This window comes from Callospermophilus lateralis, chromosome 16 (assembly GCF_048772815.1).
Source record: "Callospermophilus lateralis isolate mCalLat2 chromosome 16, mCalLat2.hap1, whole genome shotgun sequence".
Taxonomy (NCBI): domain Eukaryota; kingdom Metazoa; phylum Chordata; class Mammalia; order Rodentia; family Sciuridae; genus Callospermophilus; species Callospermophilus lateralis.
The window spans coordinates 91,401,343-91,427,378 of NC_135320.1; the positions used below are offsets into that span (position 1 = coordinate 91,401,343).

At 54.0% G+C, this 26,036-nt stretch overlaps 5 protein-coding genes across 6 annotated transcripts; 4 read left to right on the plus strand and 1 right to left on the minus strand.

The window, feature by feature from the left end:
• Nucleotides 1-498: 498 nt before the first annotated feature.
• Exosc4 (exosome component 4) lies at nucleotides 499-2,406 on the plus strand. The gene is made up of 3 exons (XM_076835862.2): nucleotides 499-781; nucleotides 1,694-1,900; nucleotides 1,998-2,406. Exons 1-3 carry the CDS (start codon nucleotides 611-613, stop codon nucleotides 2,355-2,357), a joined length of 738 nt encoding a protein of 245 aa, XP_076691977.1. The 5' UTR covers nucleotides 499-610; the 3' UTR covers nucleotides 2,358-2,406.
• A 951-nt stretch (nucleotides 2,407-3,357) lies between these two features.
• Gpaa1 (glycosylphosphatidylinositol anchor attachment 1) lies at nucleotides 3,358-6,887 on the plus strand. Its single transcript, XM_076835660.2, has 12 exons — nucleotides 3,358-3,648; nucleotides 3,851-4,030; nucleotides 4,116-4,227; nucleotides 4,445-4,592; nucleotides 4,669-4,770; nucleotides 4,859-5,055; nucleotides 5,149-5,345; nucleotides 5,442-5,595; nucleotides 5,747-5,842; nucleotides 5,982-6,172; nucleotides 6,261-6,431; nucleotides 6,553-6,887. The coding sequence occupies exons 1-12, from the start codon at nucleotides 3,575-3,577 to the stop codon at nucleotides 6,794-6,796; spliced, it is 1,866 nt and encodes a 621-aa protein (XP_076691775.1). The 5' UTR covers nucleotides 3,358-3,574; the 3' UTR covers nucleotides 6,797-6,887.
• Nucleotides 6,888-14,273: 7,386 nt separating this feature from the next.
• Nucleotides 14,274-16,678, plus strand: Cyc1 (cytochrome c1). The gene is made up of 7 exons (XM_076835589.2): nucleotides 14,274-14,449; nucleotides 15,027-15,223; nucleotides 15,307-15,433; nucleotides 15,519-15,676; nucleotides 15,759-15,919; nucleotides 16,183-16,283; nucleotides 16,378-16,678. Exons 1-7 carry the CDS (start codon nucleotides 14,315-14,317, stop codon nucleotides 16,480-16,482), a joined length of 984 nt encoding a protein of 327 aa, XP_076691704.2. The 5' UTR covers nucleotides 14,274-14,314; the 3' UTR covers nucleotides 16,483-16,678.
• Nucleotides 16,679-17,644: 966 nt separating this feature from the next.
• Sharpin (SHANK associated RH domain interactor) lies at nucleotides 17,645-23,264 on the minus strand. Of its 2 annotated transcripts, none has more exons than XM_076835410.2 (9): nucleotides 22,009-23,264; nucleotides 21,555-21,729; nucleotides 19,002-19,136; nucleotides 18,790-18,928; nucleotides 18,604-18,712; nucleotides 18,368-18,521; nucleotides 18,172-18,290; nucleotides 17,955-18,083; nucleotides 17,645-17,873 (listed from the first exon to the last, which is right to left on the minus strand). In XM_076835410.2, exons 1-8 carry the CDS (start codon nucleotides 22,201-22,203, stop codon nucleotides 17,964-17,966), a joined length of 1,146 nt encoding a protein of 381 aa, XP_076691525.2. In that variant the 5' UTR covers nucleotides 22,204-23,264; the 3' UTR covers nucleotides 17,645-17,873; nucleotides 17,955-17,963. The 2 variants fall into 2 exon arrangements, with proteins under 2 accessions (XP_076691525.2, XP_076691523.2); XM_076835408.2 differs by having other exon boundaries at nucleotides 18,790-18,931; nucleotides 22,009-23,262.
• Maf1 (MAF1 negative regulator of RNA polymerase III) lies at nucleotides 22,865-25,974 on the plus strand. The gene is made up of 8 exons (XM_076835411.2): nucleotides 22,865-23,224; nucleotides 23,994-24,120; nucleotides 24,228-24,356; nucleotides 24,429-24,594; nucleotides 24,732-24,853; nucleotides 24,935-25,054; nucleotides 25,217-25,351; nucleotides 25,474-25,974. The coding sequence occupies exons 2-8, from the start codon at nucleotides 24,038-24,040 to the stop codon at nucleotides 25,493-25,495; spliced, it is 777 nt and encodes a 258-aa protein (XP_076691526.1). The 5' UTR covers nucleotides 22,865-23,224; nucleotides 23,994-24,037; the 3' UTR covers nucleotides 25,496-25,974.
• Nucleotides 25,975-26,036: the final 62 nt, after the last annotated feature.

The following is a 26,036-nucleotide window of genomic DNA, read 5'->3' on the forward strand; positions in this document are numbered from 1 at the left end:
TCACAAATTCCAGGCCAGCCCTAGCAACTCCCTAAGACCTGCCTCGGGCGGGGGTGCGGCTCACGGGACAGCCCTTGCCTAGCACGGGTCCATCCCGTCGAAGTTCGGGTGGGGAAATGGGAATCTAGCTCAGGTGGAGCCTCCCCAGGTTCAACCCCTGGGAAAAAAATGAATAAAACAGTAAGAGAACGGAAAAATGTCCCAGCTGGAATGAACGCCTGCACTGCGGCCCCGCAAACACCCGACACACAAAAGCACCGCCCCGGCCCACGGGCGAACCCGGAAGTCGGCTCCAGAGGTCAGCCGGCCTAGGGCAGAGCCGGGGCGCACCGGAGAGCTCCGCCCTCCCCCGGTCGGAGAGGGGAAAGCACGGTCGCGGGAGCCTTTATGGCTTAGGCCGAAAGGAAGCCAAAACTTCCGGAAGTCGTAGTCCCTAGGCCCGGAAGGAGGCCGGACAGCCGGGAGTCCTAGTCCCCAGGCCCGGAAGGAGACCGGGCCCGGAAAGAGTGCGTAGTCCCCGGGCCCGGAAGGGGGCCGGACCGCCGGAAACTGGGTCTGCCAAGCCCGGGTCTCAGGGTGCAGTGTTCTCCACGAGAGCTGGGCCGGCGACATGGCGGGGCTGGAGCTCCTGTCTGACCAGGGTTACCGGGTGGACGGTCGTCGCGCCGGGGAGCTGCGCAAGATCCAGGCGCGCATGGGCGTGTTCGCGCAGGCCGACGGCTCGGCCTACATCGAGCAGGGCAACACCAAGGCGTTGGCAGTGGTCTATGGGCCGCACGAGGCGAGTGGGCCGCGCGGGATCGGCGGGGTCGCGGTCGCGCCTCCCGTTTACGCAACGAATGCTCGAAGCCGCATATCGGCTGAGTAAATGCCCAAGTTCTTAAGGTGCATCTCTGGGTATGTCCTGTCTCTCTCCTGCGCCCCGCTCTCCCCTGTCGGGTTCCAAATCGTGCCAGGCTCTCGCCCATTCGGTCACTTCCCCGCTGTTCTCCTCCGGCGTCATGTTTGGGATGCTGCCGCTCCAGGCCACAACACGCTCTGTTGCCTTTGTGTCTACCACCCGAACGTCAGCTCTACTTAATCTTACTCGTTTGTCTTCCCACGGGAAGATAAACTCTCTGAGAGCAGCGACTTTAAATAAAACTCTCTGATTTTATTGCTACGTTCTACGCTATAACAGTGCCTCCCCAACGCAGAGATAATTTTTAATTGCTTAGCAAATTAATGTGGGAGCCCAATTTTCTAGGTGAAAGAAGCCAGGATGAAGGCAATGGGTAGAAACAAATATGGCACGTCTGCAAAGCCGAAAGAATGACGGTGGAGGGAGAGGAGATAATTCCAAATAACGGTTTCCAGGGAGGTGAGGACCTAGGGCTTTGTAGACTGGGGAAAGGATTTGGGATTTTATTTCCCGCATAACAGAAGCCTTTGGTAGGTAAGTAGAATGTGAGTGTGTGGTGAGACAGAATCGGCTTGATGTTTTTAAACATACTGTGGCCACCACTCGGAGGAGTTGGGAGGAAATGAAGTGAGGCATGCATGCCAGAGGTGATGATGGCCTAGACTGACAAATGGATCTCCCTTGGATGTTTTGGAGAAAAGGCTGCTGCCACTCTCTTGAGAAGGAGGTTGAAAGGACTAGGGAGTGTGAGCTGGGAGGGTAGGCTTGACTTATGCATCCTTTCTCTTCTAGATCCGGGGTTCCAGGTCTCGAGCCCTGCCTGACCGCGCTCTGGTGAACTGTCAATATAGTTCAGCAACCTTCAGCACAGGTGAGCGCAAGCGGAGGCCACATGGAGACCGTAAGTCCTGTGAAATGGGCCTACAGCTGCGCCAGACCTTTGAGGCAGCCATTCTTACTCAGCTGCACCCACGATCCCAGATTGACATCTATGTGCAGGTGAGCTGGCTGCAGTTTTCAACCCACTGAGGGAAGGGAACTGGAGGGTGGGATGGCAGTTTAATGGACTGATAATAGCGTGGGGGGGTCCTTGCAGGTGCTGCAGGCTGATGGTGGAACCTACGCAGCTTGTGTGAATGCCGCCACGCTGGCAGTGTTGGATGCTGGGATACCCATGCGGGACTTCGTGTGTGCATGTTCAGCTGGTTTTGTGGAAGGCACAGCCCTGGCAGACCTCAGCCATGTGGAGGAAGCAGCTGGTGGTCCCCAACTAGCCCTGGCCCTGCTGCCAGCCTCAGGCCAGATTGCATTGCTTGAAATGGATGCCCGGCTGCATGAGGACCACTTGGAGCAGGTGCTTGAGGCCGCTGCCCAAGCAGCTAGAGATGTGCACACCTTGTTGGACCATGTGGTACGGCAGCATGTGCGTGAGGCATCTATCTTGCTGGGGGACTGAACACCCAGCCACTTTTGTCCAGAATAAAGTCCTGCTCCTCTGCTCATCACTCTTTGCTGTATAGCACTTGCAAACAGTTTGGCTCTGGCGAATGACTGGGGAGCCAACTCCACACATGAATTATATCTCTTGTGGCCTCAGGACTCAAACCTCCAGAAGGATAGAGAGGGTGGTGTGGGGGTATCTGGGTGGAGAAAGCAATCTGTTGGTGAGAGGTGAGAAAAATCAAGCCTCAGACCAAGGAGTTTGCCATCCTCAGTCCAGTCCCTCCAGAACCTGAGTACAGGGATTAAAAGAAACCTTGACTGGCTATAGGTAGGGCTAATGCCTCTCCCTAGGAGCCCCTTGGGCCTTTTCCTACTGCTTACCTTGGGCTCTAAACTACAATAGACTCCTCTGCTCACTTGGTCTTTTCTCCTTAGTTTCGACATTTTCCCCAGCCTAAAATTGTACCCCCTTCAGTAAGCTCCCCTTCATCCACCGCCTGCGTTGGCCACCAAATCTCCTACTATGCCAGGGACTTGCTGGCCTGGACAAAACAGTACGCTCTTTACTAGCTACTCCATATACACAGTCCTGTCTTATTAGTAGATTTGCACCTTCCCTGTGGGTCTTATATCTACCCATGAAGACCTTAGTTCAGAACCCATGTGACACCACTGTGATTTCATTTTCGGTGACTGACATCCATAAGAATGATTCTTAAACGCCTGAACCTCAGTCCACACTGTAGTCATTCACAGCCTCTCTGGCAGGTGTGGGCTCTGAGCACCTCCACCTACCTTCCCTCACAATCTCCGACTTCTGTGAGCCTTCCAACGGGAGCTTTATCCGGATACCCTGGTGTCCGCATTGTCTCTGCTCCCTGCTGGTACTGCGCAGGGCCGGTCCAGCCCTTCCGGAGGCCGATCCGGAGACCAGACTGCAGTCGCACAGGTTCCGGCTCCCTGCTGGTACTGCGCAGGATCGGTCCAGCCCTTCCGGATGCCGATCCCGGAGACCAGACTCCAGCCGCACAGGTTCCGGCTCCCTGCAACCCTAGGGCCTCCAGCAGCTGAGCTGGAGAAAGGTTCTTTCTGCTTTGCGCACGCGCAGCGGCGCGAATTTCAGTGGGACCGGAAGTGCGGCTAGGTTTGGGTTCGGGGTCTGACAGGAGCAACTCGCGCTCCGCGGCTGGAGCTGGCTGCGAGAGCAGGGTCCCGCGTCGCCCTCCCGCCATGGGCCTCCTGTCGGACCCCGTGCGCCGGCGCGCGCTCGCCCGTCTCGTGCTACGCCTCAACGCGCCGCTCTGGTGAGGGTGGGCTGGGCTGGGGTCCCTGCGCTCCTCGCGCCCGTCTCCTTCGGTCCACGTCCCGCGGGGGATGCGGGGACCCGGAGTCTAGGTTTCCAGGCCCCTCACACCTGCCCGTTCGATCCCTGGTTTGGAGCTGGTGGCCACAGTCGGCGTCCCAGATCGCGCTAACTCTCCGGCTGCTCCCTCTGACCCCTCGCAGCGTGCTGAGCTACTTGGCGGGCATCGCCTGGTTCTTGGCTCTGGCCTTCCCGCCGTTGACCCAGCGTACTTACATGTCGGAGAACGCCATGGGATCCACCATGGTGGAGGAGCAGTTTGTGGGCGGAGACCGTGCCCGGGGCTTTGCCCGCGATTTCGCTGCCCACCGCAGGAAGTCGGGGTGAGCCGCAGAGCAGCGGGTATGGGAAAAGTAGTGGTGGCCAAGGCCAGGGAGCTCCGTTCAGAGGCTGTCTTTGTGTCTCCAGGGCTCTGCCAGTGGCCTGGCTGCAGCGGACGATGCGTACAGTAGGGCTGGAGGTCTACACGCAGAGTTTCTCTCGGAAACTGCCCTTCCCGGATGAGACCCACGAACGCTATGTATTGAGGAAGGGTGGGGGTGAGGGGGTGAGGGTGCTTGGGATAGAAAAGCGTTTTGAAGGGGTCACCTGGGGCCAAGAATCCTAATGGGAGGGATGATCTGGGGCCAGGGAAATCCCTGCTGTGCAGATTGTTGGGCCAAGGAAAGGTGGTGGTGGAGGCTTTGACTTTCTACACTAGGGTTACTCTGAGGCTCCTTCACCAATGCATTGTACAGATGGTATCAGGTACCAACGTGTATGGCATCCTGCGGGCCCCACGTGCTGCCAGCACCGAGTCTCTGGTGCTCACTGTACCCTGTAACTCTGACTCCACCAATAGCCAGGCTGTTGGACTGCTGCTGGCACTTGCTGCCCATTTCCGAGGTGAGACTCTAGGGCTGCTGCCCAGGGAGGGTTTGGCAAGTGCTTCAGTCCTGCTTACCTTATGTCTGACCTCCAGGGCAGATTTACTGGGCCAAAGATATCATCTTTCTGGTGACAGAACATGATCTTCTGGGCACTGAGGCTTGGCTTGAAGCCTACCACGACGTTAATGTAACTGGTGGGTGCTCTTGTCTTCTCCTGGTCTCTCTTGGGGTCAACTGTTCTCACCAGTGTCTTCTCTGGTGTTTATTTGCTTGCCCCTACAGGCATGCAGTCATCCCCATTGCAGGGCCGGGCTGGAGCCATTCAGGCAGCTGTGGCCCTGGAGTTGAGCAGTGATGTGGTTACCAGCCTTGATGTGACTGTGGAGGGTCTCAATGGACAGCTGCCCAACCTTGACCTGCTCAACCTTTTCCAGACCTTCTGCCAGAAAGGGGGGCTGCTATGCACACTTCAGGGCAAGGTTTGACCACCTGCTAAGGTATAGGGCCTTTGGTGAGGGGTTTATCTAATCCTGTTCCCATCCCTACTCTTCCCTCTCACCATCCCTCCAAAGCTTCAGCTCCAGGATTGGACAACGCTGGATGGGCCATTGCAGGGCCTGCAGACACTGCTGCTGATGGTTCTGCGGCAGGCCTCTGGCCGCCCCCATGGCCCTCATGGCCTCTTTCTGCGGTACCGGGTAGAGGCCCTGACCCTTCGGGGCATCAATAGCTTCCGGCAGTACAAGTATGACTTGGTGGCTGTTGGCAAGTAAGTAGCCTCTGATTCCCTCTTTGCGTTCTCAGGGAAGTGTCCAACTGGTGCACAGAGAGAGTGACTGACTTTGTCCTGCTATGCACCTGACAGGGCTCTGGAGGGCATGTTCCGAAAGCTCAACCACCTGCTGGAGCGCCTACACCAGTCATTCTTCTTCTACCTGCTTCCTGCTCTATCTCGCTTTGTCTCCATTGGTCTCTACATGCCTGCTGCTGGCTTCTTGCTCCTGGTCCTTGGTCTCAAGATATCCTCTGTTCCGCAACTATTCACTCATGGACAGCCTTGGAGCCCCTCAACTCTGCATCATCCTACTCTGGGATTGGGGTGGGAAAGTCCTGGGTTCCCCACCTGGCAGATCTCATCATACTGTCATTGAGGTCCTTGACTTGGGCCATGCTCTGGAGCTGTGGATGCAGCTGCATGAAGCTGGAGTGGGCTCTGAAGAGGCTGGGGGTGCTCCTGGACCGAGTACCCAACTTCCCCCGGCACAGGTGATGATGCCCCTATCTGCTGTTGGGTGGGCTTCTAGGATCCTGAGTAGTGTCTTCTACTGCCACTCAACCTCAGCTGGAATAGTGGTTTTCTGGCCCCAGGGCCTATCTCAAGGTGCCCGTATACTATACCCTGCAGGGTGTGGGGCTGGCCTCGCTTGTAGCACCCCTGCTGATCTCTCAGGCCATGGGCCTGGCCCTCTACATCCTGCCTGTGTTGGGTCAACATGTGGCCGCCCAACACTTCCCAGTGGCTGAGGCTGAGGCCGTGGTGCTGACACTGCTGGCAATTTATGCAGCTGGCCTGGCTCTTCCTCACAACACCCACCGGTGAGTGACTAGGCTTGGGCAGGTGGCACAGGGCCCCCCTGGACATGTAGACAGTTCTTGGGCTTCCTCTGAGCCTTTTGCCTTTTAGGGTAATGAGCACACAGGCCTCAGACAGGGGATGGATGGCACTGAAACTGGTGGCTCTGATCTACCTAGCGCTACAGCTAGGTTGTATCACCCTCACCAACTTCTCCCTGGGTTTCCTGCTAGCTGCCACCATGGTACCTGCTGCTGCACTCACCAGACCCTATGGGCCTCGGTATGTACTCATCAGCCCCCACCTCCCCCAGTTCCTGTGCCCTTCACCCAGAGTCCTTTGTCATTCTGTTCTCCGTCCCCACCATCTGTGGAACATACCCTGACGATGCCTCTCCACCCAGGCCACTCTATGCTGCCCTACTGGTGCTGACAAGCCCAGCAGCCATGCTCCTGGGCAGCCTGTTCCTGTGGCGGGAGCTACAGGAGGCACCGCTGTCACTTGCTGAGGGGTGGCAGCTTTTCCTCGTGGCACTGGCCCAGGGCGTGCTGGAGCACCACACCTATGGTGCCTTGCTCTTCCCACTGCTCTCCTTGGGCCTGTACCCTTGTTGGCTGCTCTTCTGGAATGTGCTCTTCTGGAAGTGAGGTCTGCTACCTGGGCACAAAGGCTGGGGTAGGGCTCTCCAAGCCCTCACCATTTTTCCTCCTCCTGGGAAATAAACAAGTGTCTGTTTCAGCTGTTGTTTGGGCTTCTGGCCCATTGACCTTGTGGGGAACCCATTCTCACACACCTTGGCCCCGGGAAGATACGTCCAGCCCATTGTGCTCTGTGAATCAACAGTCACGGCAGGGCCAGGAACAAAGCTGGGATGAGGAAATTCTTGGGAGCCTGATGGGAGCAGGAGCACCCAGAGACCACACCATGCCATCTTCAATGCTGGGGTTAAGTGGGCAAAGGGGTTGGAGCCCTACAGAGGAGGCTTAGGGTTCAGGCCATGTGCCCAACCAAGGCCAGAGCATATGGGCTTTATATGAACACTGTTGAAGCAACCTAAGTAAGGTGCCTACCAGGAGCAGGGCAGCAGCATAGTTTGGCAGAAGCAATGTTTGAAGCCCAGCCAGTACCCAGGAGCAACAGGCTATGGGGGATGGGGCCCCAAAGTGGGAAGGTCCTGACAGGCAGCACAGAGAAGCAGATTATTGTATTAAGACCCTAAAAGGAACTTCAGAGTCCATCCTGGAGGAAAAGAGTGTGGCCCTTTGGTGAACTCAGGGTCATGTGGGTGCTGAGGCTGGAGAAATGTCAGGGAAAGACAAAAGTACTTGACCAGACACAGCCACATGCAGGCATCTTTAGAAAGTGGGCCTGACTACCTTGCCTAGAGAAGTGGAAGGATCCATCTAGTCAGCTCAGGGCCATGCCTCAGCCCTCGGTGTCATGTCCCTGAGCATCATGTGATCTAGACGATCTTGAGGGGAGCACCCTGCCTGTACCCCACCCTCAGGGCTCCTCTTCCTGTGGTAGGACCTAGACTTCCCTTGGGAGGCTTCTCTACCCTGGGGCTTGTTGTCTCAGCTCCACAAGTGGGAATCAGACCCTGAAGAGTTTCTCTCTGAGTCCTCCAGAGGAAGCTGCTGATCCCCTTGTTGGGTACGGGTCTATACCCTGTGTGCAGTGAGGAGTGGGGGAACCACACTGTGACGGGTGGCCTCATCACTGACTTGCGTCTTTGTCCCCTTGTTTCCAAGGCCAGAATCTCCAAAGGACTAAGGCCAGGTAGAGACCTGTGGCCTCCAACCCAGTCCTCTCATTTTCCTAGGAGTACCTCCCAGGGAAGCATCCTAGGCTCTCTTCTGCTACAGGGAGATTCAGTCCTTTGTGTATCTTTGTAAGCAGCTGTGTGATAGGAAATTCCCTTCCTGGTGTTTTAACAGGTCTTTGGCCTCAGTTGTTATTAACTGGGCAATGGCAGTCTCTTAAAGCATAAATGGAAATTGAACCATGACACATATAGGTGGGAAGAAAACTGAAAGATCAACCTACTTGTGCTCTGGATACATCCCAGCAGAATCATGAATTATTCCTCTATTGAGAGGGAACTCTAGAATGTACTAAAAAACAAAAAGGAAAAGAAAAGGCTGGTGCTGCTTCCTCTTCAAAAAACAGTCTGGGTGTGATGGTGCATACCTGTGATGCCAGCTACCAGTTACTAGGGGAGCAGAGCAGGGGAATCAGGAATGTGGAGCCAGTCTGGATAATAAGAAAGTGCTGGCCCCAGGCTGGAGCTCAGTGGTAGAGCGCTTGCCTCACGCATGAGGCACTGGGTTGGATCCTGAACACCACATAAAAATAAGTAAAGATACTGTGTCCTAAAACTAATAAAAGGAGGGGGGGCGTGGTTGTGGCTCAGCGGTAGAATGCTTGCCTTGCACGCACAAAACCCTGGGTTTGATCCTCAGCACCACATAAAAATAAGTGAAATAAAGGCATTGTGTCCAACTATAAGTAAAAAATAAAAAATGTTTTTTAAAAATTAGGAAAAAAAGTGCTAAGGATGTAGCTCAGTTGTAGAAATACTTGCTTACAGCACAAGGCCCTGGATTCAGTTCCTAGTGCCCCACACACACACACACACACACACACACACACAAATCTGTAGTGGAAATATAAAATGGGAGTGAAGTCTTAAATGTGTCTTTTGGGGCTGTCACAGTATTTGTATCTCTGGTATCTCTTTTTGGCCCTCCTGATTGAAGATAGTTCCAGATCTTCAGCTAGGCATCACTGGGTTATGCTATGGATGACTGGATTCTCCTGCCCCTCCCCCAAGTACTAGAGATTGAAGCCAGTGTTGTTTTGTTTTGCTTGCAGTACTGGAAATTCAACTTGGGGCTTCACTCATGCTAGGCAAGTGCTCTACCACTGAGATACACCCCAGCTCCATATATATAAGTAATATAGTTTGGTTTTTTTTCCCTTTTTTACTGGGGATTAAACCTAGAGCCTTGCACATGCTAGACAGGTGCTCTTTCACTGGGCTACATACCTAGACCTCCAGTGACACCTCTGAGCTACATCCCCAGCCCTTTATTTTTTATTTTGAGGTGGGGTCTTGTTAAGTTTCCCAGGCTGGCCTTGAATTTATGATTCTGCCTCATTGACCTAAGTCACTGGATCACAGATGTGCACCACCTGTGATTTATAAAGATGTGTGAGGATTCATGATTGCCAGCTGGGTGGCTTTAGAAGTGACCAGGCATGGGCCTGTGATCTCAGCAACTCTGATTGATGCAGCACGATCACAGGTTTGAGGCCAGTCTAGGCAACTTAGGGAGATCCTATCTCAAAAAAGCGCTGGGATGTAGCTCAGTACTCCTGTTTTCAATCCCCCAGTACTGGGGTGGGGGTGGGGAGGTACTGAAGGGGCAAAGGTGATTGAGGGTATAATTCACTAGTAGAGTGCTTGCCTGACATGCAGGATACTGTGGGTTCCATTCCCGATATCACAAAAACAGAACGGGTAACCTGGAATGAGTTCCCTGGGGTCAGACAAGTATAAATACTGTCCCCATTTTGCAAGTGGATATCAAAAAGGTTAAGCAACTTGGTCAAAGACTTACAGCAGAATGTCATTTTAGTCTTGTTACACACATCTTGGATGCATGATAATTGGGTTTTTAGTGAAAGTTTAAGAAGGTATCAGTTGAGTACTGTCTTGAAATTGATGAGATGGAAATTTAGGTTAAGTCTAGAGCATACTATAAATACACTCCTTTAGCCGTGTGTGTGTGTGTGTGTGTGTGTGTGTGTATGAGTATGCAGAAGCACTAGAGATTGAACCAGGGTCCTGTGTTCATTAGCCAAATGCTCTATCACTGATCTAATCTCTGGCCCATCTTTGCCTTTCATTTGTTTGTTTTAGGTACCAGGGATTGAACTCAGGGGTGCTTAGACACTGAGACACATCTCCAGCTCTTTTTTTTTTTTTTTTTTTTTTGTGTGTGTGTGTGTGTGTGTAGTGCTAGGGATTGAGCCCAGGGCCTTGTGCATGCACGGCAAGCACTTTACCAAGTGATATATATCCCCAGCCCCCGTTTTATAGTTTATTTACACACAGGGTCTTGCTGAGTTGCTCAGGGCCTCCCTAAATTGCTGAGGCTAGCTTTGAACCTAGGAGCTTCCTCTCTGAGCCTTCTCCTGAGCTGCTGGAATTGTAGGCGTGTGCCACCTTACCTGATGAGAGCCACAGCCGAGTTGGGATGGCGCCTAGCATTTTGCCAGTACTTTTGAGCTCTCGCAGGGATTCCTGGAGAGTTCGCGGTTGAGCTCTAGCGGGGATTCCTGAAGAGTTTGAGTTGGTTGGTGAAGTTCCAGTTGGTGGTGTGTTCCTGGAGGAGCGGCACGCGGGTGGTGTTCGGGAGAGTTCCCAGGGAGCCTGTGTGGAGTGTGCTGGTGGAGTTCAGAAGTAAAGTTTGTTCCTGCTTGAGTGGCTCATGATTTGTGCCCAGCCAGACTTTGGCACATGCCCTACTCTTTAACAATATATGATGTGTCTAGGTATGGATCTCTTCTAGTTTATCCCACCTGGAGCTTGGTCTTCCTGCCTGTGTAGACTCATGTTCTTCATGAAGTTTGGCAAGTTTTAGGATATTATTTAAGTATTGTTTCCTCCCCTTTCTCTTCTCTGACCTGGAACTACCATTTATATGTTGGTACACTTAATGTTGAGCTGCAGATCTTTGAGGCTCTGTTCATTTGTCTTGTTCATCTTTGTGTATGTGTGTTTGTGGTGGGGGAGGTACTGAGGATTGAACCCTGGACCTGAAGCATGCTCAGCAAGTCCTCTACCACTGAATTAATCCCTGCCCTTTTTATTTTATTTATTTTTTTTTGGTGCTGGGGATTGAATCCAAGGTTGTTCACCACTGAGATACATCTTTTTTTGTTGTTGTTTTAGAGACAGGGTCTTGATAAATTGCCCTTGAATTTATGATCCTCCTGCCTCTCTCTCCCGAGTTGCTGGGATTATAGGCATGCACTACCAAGCCTGACTTAATTAAATTTTTTGAGACAGGGTCTTACTGAGTTTCCCAGGCTGGTCTCAAACTTTTAATCCTTCTACGTAAGCCTCCTGAGTAGCTGGAATTACAGGTGTGGGCCACTGCATCTGGCTTATTAGTCCTTTTATTTCCTTTTCTCACACTAGACACTCTCAATTTAACTTCAATTTACCTTTATTCCACCTGCTTAAATCTGCTGTGGAGACCCTGAAATAAAATTTTAATTTCCATATTGTACTTTTCAACTCCAGTTTCTGACTCCCTTAGGTATTCTGCCTCTTTATTTGACACTCACTCTTTTAAAAACTTTTGTTGTTGTTGTTGTTTTACTTGTAGTTGGACACAATACCTTTATTTTACTTTTATATGGTGCTGAGGATTGAACCCAGGGCCTTGCCTGTGTCGGGCGAACGCTCTACTGCTAAGCCACAACTCCAGCCCCAACACTCCCTCTTATTTTTTTTTAATATTTTTTAGTTGTCAATGTACCATTATTTATTTATATGCGGTGCTGAGAATTGAACACAGTGCCTCATGCATGCTAGGCAAGCGCTCTACCACTAAGCCACAACCCAGCCCAAACACTGAATATTTTAAATAACATTGTTTTGTCTGACCAAATCCATCACTGGAATAATTTTGAAAGAGGCAACAGGGAACCAGGTTTGGTGGCCCACTCCTATAATCCCAATTTGTGAGGCTGAGACAGGAGGATCTCAAGTTTGAGGCCTTAGCAAGTTAGTGAAGCCCTTAATAACTTAGATCTGTTTCAAAATAAAAAATAAAAATGTAACTCAGTGGTAAAGGGCCTCTGGTTTCAATCCCCAGTCCAAAAAAAAAAAAAAAAAAAAAAAGACAGTAGGGGAGTTCCTGCAACACAGTGCAAAAACACTTTCATAGTTGGGGTCTGGTGGGATTCCAAAGAAAAATACCCAAATGTTAGCAGTTCACAGCATTTATTAGGGGAACTTATGCACAGAAGGGGTTTGTGATAGATAGCGAGATGAAGGCTGTTCTACCCATGTGTGTTCTCAATGAGGGAGTCTAACGGGGTTTTTTTTTTTTTTTTTTTTTTTTTGGTACCAGGGATTGAACTCAGGGACACTCCAACCCTAAGCCACATCCCCAGCCCTCTCATATTTTATTTAGAGACAGGGTCTCACTGAGTTGCTTAGCACCTGGCTTTTGCTGAGGCTGGTTTGAACTCATGATCCTTCTGCCTTAGCCTCCTGAGCCACTGGGATTATGGCATGTGCCACCGTGCTCAGCCTAACAGCATTTTATATGAGAGCTGAATGGATTTTGCTCAGGATTTCAGCTAATTTTTTTGAGTTTAGCAACAGCATCAATCTCCCAGTGTTTTGGAGCAACAATATAAACACCTTTACCATCACCTGGGAATACTCAAGGCCCTGGCTTGGGTTCAGGCCTGCAGGGAAAATATGATGTCAGAGCATCAAGGTGCTCTGTATTTCTCAGCTAGGACCCAGAAAGCCAGGTGGAAGGAGGACTGTGCAAACATAATATGGTGATTCTGGAGATCAGATTTCATTCCTCTCTCTAGGTTTTGTTACTGCTGCTGTGGTAGCTGTGTTTATTTTTTTAATAATATTTTTTTAGTTATATATGGACACAATATCTTTATTTTGTTTATTTATTTTTATATGGTGCTGAGGATTGAACCCAGAGCCTCACATGTTCGAGGCAAGCGCTCTACAACTGAGCCACAACCCCAGCCCAGTAGCTGTGTTTATTTAGTGATCTTTCTGAACTAATTCTCTCAAGCCTGAGTTGTCATGTGTGGCTACTAAAGTCTCTCCTTAGTGTCCAGCTAATCATTGGACAGAGAGTTCCCTAAACACCTGGAAACAATGAATGTCCCTTTCCTTCCTAAGTGGCTTTGTGATCTAGCCTGACTCTAGCACTCAGCAGACAGCATGCTGCTCTGCCTGAGCACTTACTTTCCTCTACCAGGAGCCCCAGTGTCAGCCAGATGTGAGATCTCAGGGCTTTTCAGGTTTTTCCTCAGACCCCAATCCTACTTATGTGACCTACATTCCTGGAAGTATGTTGGATTTTCTAAGCCCCTGTGAACATATCTGTACCCTTGCTTTTCCCTGTTAAGTTTTTTGTTTAATCTATTGTGAACTCCAGCTGTTATCCATCACCTTGGGTAATTGCAGAGTTACATTTGTCCACTAACAACCCCAGGAAGCTGTTTGTGCTGGGTTGGTGCTCAGTCAGCCTTGTAAGTGGGGCCTTCCAGAAATCCATCAGACAAGTAAAATAATGACAGTTCTCTGAGAATGGGGCATTCTGTTCCCTCCAGTAACAGGGATGTGAGGTCTTAGTTCCAACGTTGCCACTGTGAGCACAGCTGGACCAGGAAAACTACCAAGGTAACTGCTGCTGGTCACCTATTTTCTTGAATACACACTCTCTGGGATGCTGGGGGTAGGGGAGCCTCTGGTTAATTTCTAGAATTCTGAAAAAGCTGATTCAGACAGCTTATGCTAGTTTTCTGCCTTACTTTTATACGGGGAGAAGGACAACTTCAGCTGACGATTGTTTCCCGAGGGACCCTTGGCTGTTCTGCTGGTAACTCCTGCACTCGTTCGGCCACAGTAGCAGAACAAGTACAGGAGCAGCCAGGTGCGCGCGCGTGGGCGTTGACCCCAGACCTCTGCCTCGCGCTGCGCCGGCCGCTTCCAGGCGGGGGCCAGCCTGAGGCCCGCGCTGAGCTGCCTTGGCACGCTCCGTCCTGTCTCCGTAGGTTTGCCCAGCACAGCGGGAAAGGCAGGGTCCCCACAGCCGTCGTGCGCGACGGGAATACTCTTAAGCCAGCCGGCGTCTCCTGGTCCACAAGCTACCGCAGCGGAAAGGGGCGGGTCCCAGTGGAAATCCGGCGTGGTGTTGACAGCTGGAGACCCCGGGGTCCGCCCAACCCCCGGTTTCCACGGCAACCAGAGGACCGCCAGGAGGTGGGGCCCAGCCCCTGACGGACAGCTCTTGGCCCCGCCCCGGCCCCGCTCTCGCGCGGTTTGAGCTCGCGTGGCGCCGCAGGGGCCGACGGGAGCGTCAGCCGCGCTGAAGGGGGCCGACATGGCGGCGGCGGCGGCGGCGGCTTCGCTTCGCGGGGCGGTGATGGGCCCTCGGGGCGCGGGCCTCCCGGGCGCACATGCCCGGAGGCTGCTGGGCGGCGCACGGCCTGGGCAGCTCCCCCTGCGGACGCCTCAGGTAAGCGCTGGCCCGGGTCCTGGCCCTCGCGCGCCCCGCAGCCGGTGAAGGTCACGGCGGGGAGGCTCCGGGCGCGCGCGGCCAGCGGGGCGAGATGGGCCCGCACGCAACGTCCCCCTGGGGCCAGGTCCTTGCTGCCTGTCGGCACAGCCCGGGAGCTTTGCGCAAGCTTCGGAGCGGCAGGGCGCCTCGGACCTGGCACGGGGGTGGCGGGCGGGCTCGCGAGGGTCGGGGCAAGGGTCTTCGTGCTCAGGGAGTGCCTGGGACGGCCCCCGCCGCACGCTGTCCAGACTGGGCCCGCGTCCTGAAGTAACCTCTAGCCTGACCTCGGCAGCTGCCGGTGACCTTGGTCACTACGGCCTGACCCCCGGCTCAGGATCCAAGAGCACTCCTCACCACCTCCTCAGAGTCAAATTCCGGCCCAGGGGTCGGCATCGGAGAGGGATGCGGTGGGCAGCGCGCAGGCCATGATGCTGGTGCGCCAGTACTGGGTGGATGAGTGGGAGAGGTGGGCACCTAGTCAGATCCCCAGCCCGGCGGGTGGTGTCCTGGCAGGCGCTGAGCGGGGCTCTTGCAGGCAGTATCCTTGTCCTCGAAGTCTGGCCTTTCCCGCGGGCGGAAGGTGATGCTGTCAGCGCTGGGCATGCTAGCGGCGGGTAGTGCAGGGCTGGCAGTGGCTCTGCATTCTGCTGTGAATGCCAGTGACCTGGAGCTGCACCCCCCCAGCTATCCGTGGTCTCATCGTGGCCTCCTCTCTTCCTTGGACCACACCAGGTGCGCAGCTGGCCGGCTTGCTGGCCTGGGGTTTCTGGGTGGAGTGGAATCTTCAGTTCCCTTAAAACTTTCTCTCTTTTTAGCATCCGGAGGGGTTTCCAGGTATATAAGCAGGTGTGCTCTTCCTGCCACAGCATGGACTACGTAGCTTACCGCCACCTGGTGGGCGTGTGCTACACTGAGGATGAAGCTAAGGCCCTAGCTGAAGAGGTGTGGAACCTGGAGACAGAGGGTTCGGGGTTGGGGCTCCCACTGTGATGTGATGGCAGGGTTGTAATGAGGCTCTTGGTGGCAGATGGAGATCCAGGATGGCCCCAATGAGGATGGAGAGATGTTCATGCGGCCAGGGAAACTGTCTGACTACTTCCCCAAACCGTACCCCAACCCTGAGGCTGCCAGGGCTGCCAATAATGGAGCCTTGCCCCCTGACCTCAGTTATATCGTTCGAGCTAGGTAAAGGGGTTGCCCACAGTGTGGAACTGGAGAAGGGAACTGACTTCTGTCAGGGACTAAGAAGCCATGAATCTGGTTCCAGGCATGGTGGTGAGGACTATGTCTTCTCCTTGCTCACGGGGTACTGTGAGCCACCCACTGGCGTGTCTCTACGAGAAGGCCTCTATTTCAACCCCTACTTCCCTGGCCAGGCCATCGGCATGGCCCCTCCCATCTACACTGATGTCTTGGAGTTTGATGATGGTGAGAGTCCCTTCACCATGAATCCTTTCCCATCCCCCAGGGATGCTTGCCTTATATTTCTGGGCCTGAGAGATCCTGCCCCTTTCTTGGCTGGGGTGTTTTGTGCATGCATGAGGAGATTTTCACAGTCTTGTGGGGTCCTGTCCCTTTGAAACCTTGGGTAGAGGTCAGTCTCTACCTCCATGGAACAGAGTGCACTGAGGGTTACCCCAGGTTGGGCATGAGCCCCAAAAGGTAATTTTCATTGTGTGTCCTTGGCCCAGGTACTCCAGCTACCATGTCCCAGGTAGCTAAGGATGTGTGTACTTTTCTGCGCTGGGCGTCTGAGCCAGAACATGACCATCGCAAACGCATGGGACTCAAGGTGAAGGGTTGGGCAAGGGGGCTACAGTGAGTATGGGAGAACGGTTGGGAAGGATCCTTCCCAGCCCCCTTTTCTGAGCCTGTTTTGTCCCCAGATGTTGATGATGATGGGCTTGCTGCTGCCTTTGATCTACGCCATGAAGCGGCATAAGTGGTCAGTCCTGAAGAGTCGAAAGCTGGCATATAGGCCACCCAAGTGACCCTGTCCAGCATCCACTTGCCATCTTGCCTGAACAGACCCTCAAGCCCAGGAGCCATCATAGGCCTGTTCAGGCCTTACCTGGCCACTCGGCCCGGCCCCTCTTCCTCTGGGATGAGGGAGGGGGCAGTAGACTGGGCCTTGGCTCCAGATTTCGTTTAGCCTCATCATGGGAATAAATTAAGTTTCTCAACATACACATTTGAACTTTTATCTGACAAGAGTGTAGTCTTGCAAAGGACTCTGGAACTAAGACTCATACCCTCAGCGCTCCCAGGAAATCCCAGTCCTGTCCTCATCTGGGACAGAAAGGGTACTGGCTATGAGAGGAAGTAGTAGCACTTAGTAGGTTGTCTCCTGAACAGGGATGAAAAAGAATTGGCCAGGTTGGCTATGGCCCAGAATCTCAGAGACCTGCTGGGAGGAACTACTGAGTGTCTAGTTGTTGGTTACTTCAAGAGGGTCAGGGAGCCTTTGGCAAGGCCTGGAGTGGCTAGGCCAAGAAGAGGGGGATGGCTGCCAGCCATATTGGTAAATCAGTAGACAGGCAGAAGAGGGTACCTGGGACATCCCCTTGCTCTCAGCTGGAACGCTGAGTGTCACACTGAGGATTTATGTGGAGGTATGAGGGTATTCATCATGGAATGGCACCTGGCAGCCCACAGGAGAGCCGAGTGGGCTCATGTAGTCCTGTACCTGTGGCAGGAAGGTCAAGGCATCATGAACCAGTAATAGCATAATACCCTGACTTGGGACTCCCAGTGCTTGAGCTTCCCTGTCCCTAAGTGGGGAGGGGAAACACTCATGTTGGTGTTATCCTGGCTGGAGGGAGTGGTGGCCAGAGTCTGGGGGGCCAGGATAAACAGCAGAAGGCAAGACCAGCAGTAGGGGTAGAGCTTATAGGATTTGCCTTAGTGCATGGAGCCCCCAGCGACCCTATCCCAGTGGTCAGCAGCTAGGAGAACCCCTGAAGGTCTGGGGGGCTTGGGAAGAGGTTTAAGTGCCAAGATCCTGTGATCAGCAGATACCTGGACTGACTAATGTTCTGTCTTGTCTTCTCCCAGCAGCCTTGGATAGGCTGGGGCAGCTCTGCACCAAGACACAGTGAAGGGACACTGGGACTTTTAAATTTTTTTAGTTGTAGTTGGACACAATGCCTTTATTTTATTTATTTATTTATTTATTTATTTTTATGTTGTGCTAAGGATCAAACCCAGGGCTTCTGTGCTAGGTAAGTGTTCTACCGCTGAGCCACACCCCCAGCCTCTTTTGTGTCTGACTTATAGCTCTTCCCTGCAACCCTCTTGTCTGTCCCCAGTGAGCAGCCAGCAGAGGTCTCCTGAGATCAGATGATGGTCCAGGCATTTAGGCCTTCCAGGGAAGGGCCATGTTCTGTAACCAGGGGGAAGAGAGATCATTCCTGCTTGTTCTACTGTGTGCACCCCCTTCCTCCAGTCACCCAACCTCCTGTACCTTTGGTGGCTACTGGGTAGACGATGTAGGAAGGGGGTCCCAGGTGCAGGGCCTCTGGGTGCTACACATCTCACAGCCAGGGCGATTTGGGGCATTGATGAAGGTACAGGAAGGACAGGACCAGCCAGGCTAGGGAGATGGAAGACCGTTGCTGTTTCTTCACTTCTAGTGTGCCTAGCCAACCCCTGCCCACTGCCCACTCATGCCCACTGCCCACCTGAAGGGGGCCGGGGAGGCTGGAACTGGCTGGCTGCAGGGCACGGGACAGCCCCAATGACTGAGGAAAGAACCGTCCTAGTTCCCCTTCCACCTTCTGCAAGCGTTGAGGGCTGCATCCTGTGGCAGAGGACAGGGGCTTAGGACTATCCTGGGCCACACCCCACCTCCCTCACCTACCCCCATCAAGGACCAACCTGGGGCTTCTTGGGGAGTGGAGAGCAGATAGAGGAAAGCAGGGTCCCCATCTTGCTGGACCCCATAGGAAGCAAGGCTGCGCTCAGGCACACACAGCCACCTCCCAATGACCCAGTGTTGCACAGCAGGTGGGAAACCGAATTCTGAGAACACCTAGGGTCAGAGCATCAGGGCTGGGGAGTGTCACCCAAGATCACCCACCACCACTACAGGGCTCTCTGGACCCCATGCTCACCTGTTCCTGGAGAGCTGAGATAGTACAGTGAGCGTGGACCTGCAGTGAGATGTGGGCAGAGGATGCCGAGGATGCAGCGGATGTGGCATCTTCAACTGTGACCTGCAGCCTGGGTCAGAATGTAGGTCAGAGGTTGTTTGGGGAACCTGAGAAAATCAGCAGGGCAAGATGAGGATCAGGCCTCACCTGATGGGACCAGGCGGGAAGCAGGCCTCCTGAAGCTGGACACTGAGGGCCACGTGACGCTGGGCCAGGATTGCTGCTATTTGGGCTGCCCCCTTCTCGTCCCCACCTGCAATGGCCTGGGCCAGGAGCCCAGTCAGCTCTTCTAAAGGGAGGATAGCTGTCAAAATCACACCAGCCACTTCCTTCAGACCCCTCTGGCTGGCTGTCCTTACCTTTCTCCATCAAGTCTCCAGGGTTCTGAAGATCCACCTCAGGTTGGGGCACTTTGAGTGTTGGGACCACAGGGGGACTGGGTGAGGAAACAGGACATGTTTCTGGGCCCAGGGCTAGGAGTGGGCTGCCACTGCCTAGGAGGGAAAAAGTGGAGTGGTTGTTGGCCCCTGCCCAAGCCTCTCTGCCCTGGGGTTTCTAGGACCTTTGTCTTTTTCCTCATCACAGCCCATGTCAGGCCCTACCTCAGCTTACACTTCAAAATAGCCCTCCGCCTCCTAGCTTGCCCTTAAAAACCCCTGAGAGGTTCCTGCTCCCCCTCCCCCTGCCTGACTTGTTGGAACTGCCCTGGATTCCTGTTGGGGACCTGGAGTCTTTCTGAACTCTTCTGTTGCCTGTCCTGCAGGTGCCCTTCCTCCACACAACAGAACCACAGCAGGTCCTCAGTCAGAGGGGCCTTCCCCCTCCTGCCCAACAGTAGCCTTGTAGTCAGTGATTGCCCTCCCTGATCTCCCTTCTCCTGGCTAGCCCTTCTGCACAGAACACACTGTCCTTTCCAGGATGATGGTAAAGATACATAGTTGGACATAACTGCTCTCTCCTTTCTTACCTCCCACTGAGGCTAGCTCCCTGCAATGGGGGGGGGGGTGTTTCTCAGCCAGTGCTGACACAGCTTCTTTGATGGCCTCCGGCCCTTGACTTCTTGAACTGTTTATCCCACTAAAATAAGTAGAGTCCTCCAAGCACCCAGCCCTATGCCTGTGTCTTGAGGGTTGCTTGCATATGTTCCCCTCAGGGCTTTTGTATTTGCTGCTCCTAAGACCACAAGGCTCATGCTGTGACCTTCAAATTAATTTTTTTTTCCATTCAACAAATGTTTATTGTGCATCTAATAATATATATGAGGTACTGGGAATTCAGAGGTGGACAAGATATTCTTAGGCATTTCTGTATAGAACATATATTGTAAAGAAAGAGACAGTATTAAATAGATGATCATACAAATAACTACAATCTCTAGAGCTGGTAACTGTATAAATTAATGTTGATTAATTGACTAATTAATGAACACAGTCCAACCCACTTCTTAGATACTGACTGATCTTCAAATTTTACTCAAGTGTCACCCTTTCAAGGGGGCCTTCCTTGCCACCTCTATTTACTCCAGTCCTTTCATTTATTTTGAAATAGGGTCCCACTATTTCAAAATAAATGAAATACTGCTTAAGCTGGCCTTGAACTTGTCATCCTCCTTTGTTAGCCTCCCACATCATTGGGATTATTCTGTACCTGGTCCTGTCACCCTACTTTAAATAGTGTTCCCTCCCTCCTAGCTCCAGCACTGACTCTCTCCACTGTCTAATAGGAATTTTCTTACTTCACATGTCTCCCATGTAGAAATGCAGCCTCCAAGAGGGTGGAGGTTTATTCATGTTAAATAAGTGTCCAGTACAGAGCAGGCACTGGGTACACATACTGATGAATAAATGACTGAAAAGTGCTGTCTCCCTTTTCCAAAGCTGACTTGCCAGGGCCTCTTATGAATAACACTGTCTGGTTGTCTTCCTCTATACCATTTGTGGTTTCTCTTTTCTTTCCCTAAGGCATCTCTGCATGCCAGCCCTCTTCTCTTTAAGGTTCTTTATTAGTGACTTGGTTGATCTATCTAGAGCCCCAGCTCCAGCCAAGATGTTTTAAGAACCCAGAACATCCGGGTTGGGAATGTAGCTAAGTGGTAGAACACTTGCCCTGCAAGTGTGAGATCCTGGGTTTTATCCTCAGCACCGCATATAAATAAATAAATAAAGATATTGTGTCCATCTACAACTAAAAAAAAAATAATAATAATAAACAGGCCCTGTCTAGGAGCCCTGCACTACCTGGCCCCTGGTTTCACCCTTTTTTTTTTCCCCCAATTTTTTTTTTTTTTTTTTTTTTTTTTTAGTTGTACATGGACAGCATGCCTTTGTTTCTTTATTTTTTATCTTTACATACAGGTGGACACAATGTCTTTATTTTACTTTATGTGGTGCTGAGGATGGAATCCAGTGCTTCACGCATGCCAGACAAGTGTCTACCTCTGAGCCACAACCCCAGACCCTATTTGTTTCATTTTTATGTGGTGCTAAGGATCCAACCCAGTGTCTCACACATGCTAGGCAAACATTCTGCCTCTGAGCTATAGCCCCAGCCCCCATGTTTCAGTCTTGAACTCTTTTATTTAAATGACCATGAAACTTAGCTAATTCCATCTCCTAAAACTCTCTGGAATCATCCTCTCCTGCCCTTTGCACAAACCCATCCTACTGCAGAAGTCTCAATCTGAGCCTGTCACTCTGCTAAATAACACTTTTGCTCTTGAACTCACTAGGGTCCTGCAGTCCTACTTGCTCTTCTTTCCACCCTAGTCTATCCAGGCTCCAGCTCTTCAGCCTTTTCTTTCTTTCACTTTCTTCCTCCTGAGCGCCTTTCGAGGCCCCTAGCTTTTCCCATCACTGTCCCCACCCAGTCCTGGGGGGACAGAGCTACTCCATACTTCATTCCAGGGCACTGACCATTCTGTCCCTCTGCGGTGGCACCTCGCAGCAAGGCTGCCCACTGCTGAGCTTCCTGAGTGTTGAGGAAGCGCAGACTGAGAGTTCCGGGCCCTCCTGGTGGAGGCTGCAACTCATGTTGACTGGGGCCGCGGATGGTATAGGAGATTGACTCCAAGGGCCACTCCAGACTGACCTGTGGAGTAGGAGAGTCCAGGATCAGTGGTTTCCCACCCTGAACCACATGCTAATCAAAGAAAGACAAGAAAACATTTGTAGATCACTTAGGCGGTCCTAAACCCTTTGCACCTATTATCTTACCAAATCCTCACAACAGTTGGTAAGGTAGGAACCAGCACCATCCCCATTTTACAGACCAGAAGGCAACCAAACAACAAAAAAGTAACGGCTTAAGGGCACGCTGCGGGCTAGCGGAGGCGCCCGGTCTTGGGCTCCAGCCCCGGTTCGCACTCACCGCTCCGGGCCCCGCGCCTCGCAGCTCCAGTCGGAAACGCCCGGGCCTTTCGGGATCCGCGCTCAGCTGCAGCCTCCGCAGCTGCGCCTCTGCGTTGGGCCCGGCGCCCAGCGGTCTCACCGCGGCGTGCACAGCCAGGAGCACTGCGGCTGAGCCCGGGTCTGCGGCTGCCGCCCCGCCCGCCGGCGGCGCCATCTCCTGTCCCGGCGGGTCAAGGTCTTCCGAGCCGACTTCCGTGAGATCGCGCTGCGGAGCGCCTCCGCCGGCCAGAAACTCAGATCGTGAGCCTGGGTTCCGGGGGCGGCAGATCGTCAGGGCCCAGAAGGGATGCAGGGCAGCGCTGCTGCCGAGCCTGATCCGCCTGCCGTGCCGAGGGATGGACACGGCCCTAGGGCCTCCGGACACCTCCGGCCGCGGCCGTCAAGTTTGAGCCGGGTCTCGGGGGCAAAGTGTCAGGCTCTGAAGCGCGGCCTGGCGCGGGCTTTTGGCCTCAAAAGCTCGGGTGAGGGTAGGCTACAGCCTGGCCCGAAACGTTCTTCAGAGACAGGATGGAGAAGGAAGGCAAGTCCGCGGCACTTCCCAGTAGCCCGGGTCAGCGGGCCACCGCCCCTCGTAACCTCAGCCCCGCCACGCCCACACTGCGCGCTCCGCGGGCCCGCGCCGCTCAAGGAACCAGGGCGGACCCCTGGGGCGGGGCAGGCGGGCTCCTGACCAATGAGCGCCGGGGAGGAGGTGGGTTAGTACGCGGGACAGTGACAGACAGGCCCCACGGCCAGCAGGAGTGGAAATCAGGACTGAGCGGCAGGGACCACCCCCAATGGCTAGTTGCGCTGCGGATCTCCGAAGCTGGAGCGGGCCACTCAGAGGCGTGGGGCCGGGCCTGGCGGACGCTTGTTGTTGTCCGGAGGCGGAGGTCGCAGGTTCGCTCGCTCGCTGGGTCGATCTGTGGCGGTCGACAGCAGGTCGGTCGCGAGAGCGGGCGCTGTGCAGGGGGGCGAGGCTATGTCGCGGTGGCAACCCGGATGGGCCGGCAGGGCCGGGAGTAACGGGACGTCGCCGCGGAGCTTCTCCCAGATACAGTGCGACCCGAGTGGAGGCCGCGGCGCCGCTTTCCGCCCCTGAGGAGGCCGCACCGCGCGGAGTCCGCCTTGCTTTCGCCCCGGTACCGACGCAAAGCGACCAGACCGGTCCGGCCTGATCTGCCAGGCCCATACAGGTGGGTGTCTGTCCTGTGCCCCGTGCCGTCCGGGGCCGCCGGAACCACAGCTCCCGGCGGGCCTGGCGCGGGCGCGCTGCCTCCTGGGACTTGTAGTTCCGCCACGGCTTGGCAGATGCCCCGCACCCGACGCGCTGCCTCCTGGGACTTGTAGTTCTGCCGCGGCCTGGCAGGCTCCCCCTCGCGCGACAGGGCAGAGGATGCAGCTTTCTGGTTAGGCAGTAGCAACTCGCTCCGCTCCTTGTTATCGGAAGAGATCAGGCGTACTTGCAGAGCAGAACGGTGGAGCCTATAGGTTTCCTCTCCTTGCTAAAAAGCAGACCCTAGAATAGGGGAAGAGCCCCAGGATGGAGGGTAGCCCAGCCCAGCCTGAGGACTACTACAGGAGTCATACCCCTTCGCAGGCTAAAGTGATCCTCGTGTTCCTTGGGCACTGTTCCTCTGGATGGGAAAGGGAAGCCTTGAATACCGTATTCGTTTAGCCCCAGGGTGAGCAGGATGGGATAGGTCCCCCAGCCTGGCCCCAGAAGCCTGTGTTATACAGGGGGGTGTGGCTGAGCTGGATCTTGGACTTGCTGCTTTGGTATGACAGGATCTCATCTCTCAGCCAGTCCTTAGTGTTTGAGAGCAGGTCAGAGGAGAGAGAAGGCCTGTGCAAAGCCTGGGCAAAGGCTAGACCCAGTTGTGTACAGAGAGCTCTGGAGTAGGGGGACTGAAGGTAGAGCCCCATACGATCAGATACCCATGACCTGGCTTCCCATATCCTTAGGCAGCACTAGCTCTTCTGGAGCAAGGAGTCTTTTCCCCAAGGACATGAAGCTGTTGGAGAACTCGAGCTTTGAGGCCATCAACTCACAACTGACAGTAGAGACTGGAGATGCCCACATCATTGGCAGGTGAGGCTGGAAGCTCTGGGGGCCAGCATCTCAGAGGTCACTGCCCTGGCCCCTGAGTTGAAACTTGAAGCGACAGAATGCTCCATGTTCCTGCCTGCATCCCATAGGATTGAGAGCTACTCGTGTAAGATGGCAGGAGATGACAAACACATGTTCAAGCAGTTTTGCCAGGAGGGTCAGCCCCATGTGCTGGAGGCACTATCCCCACCCCAGACTTCGGGCCTCAGCCCCAGCAGGTGAGCTGAGATAGGACCTGCCTCTTTGGGTCTGTGGGATGGCAGTCTAGGCTGATGTTTGTCTCTGTGCAGACTGAGCAAAAGCCAAGGTGGTGACGATGAGGGTCCCCTCAGTGACAAGTGCAGTCGCAAGACCCTCTTCTATCTGATTGCCACACTCAATGAGTCCTTCAGACCAGACTATGACTTCAGCACAGCCCGAAGCCACGAATTCAGCCGGGAGCCCAGCCTGAGCTGGGTGAGGACTGGGAGGGAGCCCCACCCCCCCACCCCACAGCCATTCCCACTGCCTTCCCCACATCAGCCTGGGCTCTGCCTTGTTTGGTCCTGGACCCTGCCCTGGACCCCTATCAGCCCCAATGTGACCTGCCCTAGGTGGTGAATGCAGTCAACTGCAGCCTATTCTCAGCTGTGCGGGAAGACTTCAAGGCCCTCAAGCCGCAGCTGTGGGATGCAGTGGATGAGGAGATCTGTCTAGCTGAATGTGACATCTACAGGTGGGTCTGTATCTTCACAGGTAGACCCCTAGGTATATGTGACACGGAGAGTCTCATACTATGTCTTGGCCTACTCTGCAGCTATAACCCAGACCTAGACTCGGACCCCTTTGGGGAGGATGGCAGCCTCTGGTCTTTCAATTATTTCTTCTACAACAAGCGGCTCAAGCGAATTGTCTTCTTCAGCTGCCGCTCCATCAGGTTGGTGCTGCCTGTCTCCCTTCCTCCAGTTCCTATTGGGCCTCACCATCTCCTCAGGTTGCCCATCTGTTCTCAACTTTGTGCTGCCTGGACATCCTCCCTGGGGCCATCAGCAGGCCTGGGGCAGACGGTCCTAAGATTGTTTCCCCACTTCCCACCCAGTGGTTCCACTTACACACCCTCAGAAGCAGGCAATGAGCTGGACATGGAACTGGGGGAGGAAGAAGTGGAGGAAGAGAGTGGAGGCGGAGGCAGTGAGGGCAGGGCTGAAGAGACCAGCACCATGGAGGAGGACAGGTATGTGATGGTGGTGGTGGTCCCAGTCCTTGGAGCCTCTAGTGCCTGGGCCAGGTCAGGGTCTCTTCTGCCTTGTCTGAGTGGTGGCTCCTCAGACTCATTGTATGTCAACCTTTGCCCAGGGTCCCAGTGATCTGTATGTGATGAGGAGAAGCAGAGGCCCCAGCTTCATCCAGCTTCAACCAGTGCCTGGACCTACCCACCTGAGGGGCCCAGGGCCTCCCCAGCTGCTGGCCATACCCTGGCACTATCACTGTCCTGGCGCTGCCCAAGGCCAAATCTGCCTAGCCCTTTGGCTCCAGCCTGTGGATGTGCACTCATCCTCGAAGGCTCCTACTGCCCATGCTGTGACTGGACTAGACAGCACGGGGCCTGCTGGAAAGAGTGACTGCCCTGCCCAAGCAGACTGCCACAGCAGGGACAGCTGGACCACAGAGTTTATTTTTGTATTTCATACTGGGTCTGTACACTCCTGGCCTGAGACCCAGCAAGCAGGCTCCTGTCTTGAGCCCGTGGCCCCTGGTGCCTACCTGTTCCCCCCACCTCACCAGGTGGGCCGTGTGCACTGAGTGTCACTTTGCTGCAGCTCATTTGTTTCCAATAAAAGTTTCTGTGACTCTGGACCTCAGTGCGTCGTGTGGGCGGGGCCTGCATTGTGGGCGGGGCCTGTCATTCATATCCTAGC